Source organism: Pristiophorus japonicus, chromosome 8 (assembly GCF_044704955.1).
Source record: "Pristiophorus japonicus isolate sPriJap1 chromosome 8, sPriJap1.hap1, whole genome shotgun sequence".
Classification (NCBI taxonomy): Eukaryota; Metazoa; Chordata; class Chondrichthyes; family Pristiophoridae; genus Pristiophorus; species Pristiophorus japonicus.
Window position 1 is genome coordinate 132,656,545 of NC_091984.1, and position 5,164 is coordinate 132,661,708.

General features: G+C 48.4%; 1 protein-coding gene across 1 annotated transcript; it reads left to right on the forward strand.

Moving 5' to 3' along the window:
- Positions 1-606: 606 nt before the first annotated feature.
- fam163aa (family with sequence similarity 163 member Aa) lies at positions 607-3,986 on the forward strand. Its single transcript, XM_070886227.1, has 2 exons — positions 607-699; positions 3,627-3,986. Exons 1-2 carry the CDS (start codon positions 607-609, stop codon positions 3,984-3,986), a joined length of 453 nt encoding a protein of 150 aa, XP_070742328.1.
- Positions 3,987-5,164: the final 1,178 nt, after the last annotated feature.

Genomic DNA, 5,164 nt, shown 5'->3' on the forward strand with positions numbered 1-5,164 from the left:
ACCTACATTGGCTCCCAGCTTGGCAACACTGTGATTTTACAATTCTCATCCTTGTGCTCAAATCACTCCGTGGCCTCGCCCCTTCTCTATTTTGGTAACCGGTTGAAAGGAATCATAGAATAGTTACAGCATGGAAGAAGGCCATTCGGCCCCTCGAGCCCGTGTCGGCTCTCTGCAAGCTTGTCCTACTCCCCTGCCCTTTCCCCATAGCCCTACAACTTTTTTTCTTGAAAGCCGTGATTGAATCTGCCTCCACCACTCCTTCAGGCAGTGCATTCCAGATCATAACCACTCGCTGCGTAAAAATGTTTTGTCTTACGTCGCCTTTGGTTCTTTTGCCAATCACCTTAAATCTGTGTCCTCTGGTTCTCGACCCTTCTGCCAATGGGAAGTTTCTCTCGATCTACTCTGTCCAGACCCCTCATGCTTTTGAACACTTCTGTCAAATCTTCTCTCAATCTTCTATGCTCTGAGATTGACAAAAATGTGTAACATTATTTTTATAAGGAGCTTGCCACTCCCTTCACCTCCTCCCCCCAACCCCACCCCTATATTCTCACCAATTTCTCTCCTTGTTCTTCCAGGGTTTGATGGAGAATTGGTCGGATGACAGCTGGAACTGTTGTTATCACTGGTGGAATACTAGCAACAGTGATACTGCTGTGTATCATCGGTGTGCTCTGTTACTGTAGACTCCAGGTAAGTCACCAAAAAGAAAGACTTGCATTTATATAGCACCTTTCACGACCACCGAACATCTCAAAGGGCTTTACAGCCAATGAAGTACTTTTGGAGTGTAGTTACTGTTGCCAAGTGCCACAGGTCAGCTTTCATTGAAGGGGACAAAATAGTGCGTGAACATAGTGAGAGATTGTATATGGTAACTAAAGCCCATGCATGCGTCTCTGCTCTGAAGCGCAATTCGCCCTGTTTGTTGGGCGCACATTGGCGATGTTTTAAAGTAGACTTCGGTGACTTGTTGAGTGTGTGAGCTGTGGCCCAATTCCTTCCATTCTGTGAAGAAAGAATCAAGACTTGCATTTCTCTTTTTTTTTTATTTGTTCCGGGATGTGGGCATCATTGGCAAGGCCAGCATTTATTTCCCATCCCTAATTTCCCTCGAGAAGGTGGTGGTGAGCCACCTTCTGGAACGGCCGCAGTCCATGTGGTGAAGATTCTCCCACAGTGCTGTCAGGGAGGGATTTTGACTCAGCAACAATGAACGGCAATATGTTTCCAAGTCAGGATGGTGCGTAACTTGGAGGGGAACTTGGAGGTGGTGGTGTTCTCATGCACCTGCTGCCCTTGTTCTTCTAGGTGGTAGAGGTCGCGGGTTTGGGAGGATCTGCTGAAGAAGCCTTGGCAAGTTGCTGCAGTGCATCTTGTAGATGGTACACACTGCAGCCACGGTGGTGGAGAGAGTGAATAGAAACATAGAAACATAGAAAATAGGTGCAGGAGTAGGCCATTTGGCCCTTCGCGCCTGCACTGCCATTCAATAAGATCATGGCTGATCATTCACCTCAGTACCCCTTTCCTGCTTTCTCTCCATACCCCTTGATCCCTTTAGCTGTAAGGGCCATATCTAACTCACTCTTGAATATATCCAATGAACTGGCATCAACAACTCTCTGCGGCAGGGAATTCCACAAGTTAACAACTCTCTGAGTGAAGAAGTTTCTCCTCATCTCAGTCCTAAATGGCCTAAGACTATGTCCCCTGGTTCTGGACTTCCCCAACATCGGGAACATTCTTCCTGCATCTAACCTGTCCAGTCCTGTCAGAATCTTATACGTTTCTATGAGATCCCCTCTCATCCTTCTAAACTCCAGTGAATAAAGGCCCAGTTGATCCAGTCTCTCCTCATATGACAGTCCAGCCATCCCTGGAATCAGTCTTGTGAACCTTTGCTGCACTCCCTCAATAGCAAGAACGTCCTTCCTCAGATTAGGAGACCAAAACGGAACACAATATTCCAGGTGAGGCCTCACTAAGGCCCTGTACAACTGCAGTAAGACCTCCCTGCTCATATACTCAAATCCCCTAGCTACGAAGGCCAACATACCATTTGCCTTCTTCACCGCCTGCTGTACCTGCATACCCACTTTCAGTGACTGATGAACCATGACACCCAGGTCTCGTTGCACCTCCCCTTTTCCTAATCTGCCGCCATCCAGATAATAACCTTACATTTATCCACATTATACTACATCAGCCATGCATTTGCCCACTCACCTAACCTGTCCAAATCACCCTGCAGCCTCTTAGCATCCTCCTCACAGCTCACACCGCCATCCAGTTTAGTGTCATCCGCAAACTTGGAGATATTACACTCAATTCCTTCATCTAATATTGAAAGTGGTGGATGGGGAGCCAATCAAGTGGGATGCTTTGTCCTGGATGGTGTCGAGCTTCTTGAGTGTTGTTGGAGCTGCACTCATCCAGGCAAGTGGAGAGTACTCCATCGCACTCCTGACTTGATTCCTACAGTGCCTTTCACAACCTCAGGATGTCCTAAAGCACTTTACCACCAATGACGTACTTTTTGAAGTGTGGTCACTGCTGTAATGTAGGAACGCAGCAGACAATTTTCACACAGCAACCTCCCACAAACAGCAATAAGATAAATGACAACTGTTTCTAGTGATGTTGGTTAAGGGATAAATGTTGGTCAAGGACACTGCAGAGAATTCCCCATCTCTTCTTCAAAATAGTGCCACGCGATCTTTTATGTCCCCTGAGAGCACAGACAGGGGCTTGGTTTAACAATTCGTCCAATACACGGCAGTGCAGCACTCCCTCAGTTCTGCAATGGGAGTGAGTGTCAGCCTAGATTACAAGCTCAAGTCCCAGGAGTGCGATTTGAACCCATGACTTTCTGACACAGAGGTGAGTGTGCTACCAACTGAACCACGACTATCACTGTACAGGTGCAGCAGGGAGCAGTAGGAGCTGGACACAGTGTGCTAAACCAATGCTCTACTTCTAGTACTACAACAACTTGCATTTATGTAGCACCATTAATGTAGTAAAACAACCCCAAGACGCTTTACAGGCAACAAAATTTGACACCGAGCCACACAAGGAGAGACTAGGACAGGTGACCAAAAGCTTGATCCAAGGGGTAGGTTTTAAGGAACATTTTAAAGGAGAATAGAGGGATAGAGAAGTGGAGAGGTTTCAGAGTGGATTCCTGAGCTTAGGGCCGATGCAGCTGAAGGCACGGCCGCCAATGTTGGAGCGATGAAAATCGGTGATGCGCAAGAGGCCAGACTTGGATGAGTGCAGAGATCTCAGACGGTTGTGGGGCTGGAGGACGTTACACAGATAGGGAAGGGGGCGAGGCCGTGGAGGGATTTGCAAAGAAGGATGGAGAATCAAGGCGTGGCCGGACCAGGATCCAATGTGGGGTCAGCGAACGCAGGGGGTGGTGGCTGAACGGGACTCGGTGCGAGTTAGAATAAGGGAGGGGAGGTGGCAGGCAGAACTTCAGATGAGCTCAAGATTGAAATTCGGGAGGGCGGGCAGGAGAGGATTGGAATAGTCAAACCAAAGCTGTTTGTTACTGGTTCCATCTGAGTCACATCTCTCTCTCTCTCTCTGTTTGTTTCCTTCCCCCACCCCAGTATTATTGCTGCAAGAAGGATGAATCAGACGACGAGGAGGAAGACGCGGATTTTCCCGCTCACCCACACTTTGCTTGCAATGCATGCAGCGCGCACGTTGTGGACGGATTGGTCGCTCAGCTGGGCCCACCCCTGGAGCCCGGCCAATTGGCCGCGAGGACCTCGTGCCCCGGCTGCTCCCCCCACCGCTCGCCCTTTTACATACGGACCGCCGATGAGATGCGCAACGGGGGTGAGCGCATCGCCTACACTCCCGCCCGCTACAAGGAACCAGGGCCAGCCATCAAGATGTCGTCGCTCCGAGGTTTTCCGGTGAGCCGGCACAGTGCCAACGTCAGGGCTATAAGTACTGAGGTGTGAACTGGTGGTGGGGGGGCTGGCACAGGGAGCTTTGGGGGGGGAGGGGCAGTTCAGAGACAAGTTTTTGTTTTCCATACCTAGGGAAAGAAAGAAAGACTTGGATTTATATAGCGCCTTTCACGACCACCAGACGTTTCAAAGCGCTTTGCAGCCAATGACGTACTTTTGGAGTGTAGTCACTGTTGTAATGTAGCGGGAAGGGACAAGAGAGTTTGCAAAAAAACATATATGGCTTTGAACAATAGGTTCCAATAAAGGAAATTCACCCATCTCTATTGTCAGTCAGTGGAGGAGAGCGTCCGGACATGCAAGATCACGACCAGGACACTCGGATTCAACCGTGCTCCGAAGCTTCTTTCCCTCTGGGATGACAACATGGACAGAAGTTAAAACCAGCCTCGCTTCTCCTTTGTGGAAAGTTCACTTGTGATTTTCTGAACTTTGCGCAGGGCTTTCAGAGAACGGGTGGCTCCTCCTTTTTTTTCCAAAGAGGTTAAGGGCATTGTATTTCCAAACGTAAGATTTAAAGGTAAAATGAACAAACTGGGCTGGAATTTAAGCATTTAAGAACAAAAGCACTTGACATTTTTGCTGCTAATTTTACACCAAATTGTTGCATTGCATCCCAGTGCATTGTGGTGTTGGATGCAGTCGGCATCAGGTTTTATCTCCCATCCCTAATTGTCCTTACGAAGGTGGCGGTGAAGCCGCCTTGTACAATTGAGTGGCTCCCTAGGCCATTCCAGAGAGCAGTTAAGCGTCAACCACATTGCTGTGGGTCTGGAGTCACATATAGGCCAGACCAGGTAAGGGCAGCAGGTTTCCTTCCCTAATTAGACACTAGTGAACCTGATGTGTTTTTAAGACAATCCAGTATTTTCTATTTCAGATTTTTTTTCAATTTAATGAACTGAATTTAAATTCCCCAGCTGCCGTGGTGGGATTTGAACTCCTGACCCCAGGCCTCCTGATCACTAGTCCAGTATGGGGATAGTACAGGAAAGTGGAGTTGAGGTCGAAGATCAGCCATGATCTCATTGAATAGCGGAACAGGCTCGAAGGGCCGTATGGCCTACTCCTGCTCCTAATTCTCATATTCTTATGTATCTCCAATGTTCAGAAGTTCTCCTCCCATCTCCTCCATACCATGGCATGTGTTTCCCTACAATGAGGTACCT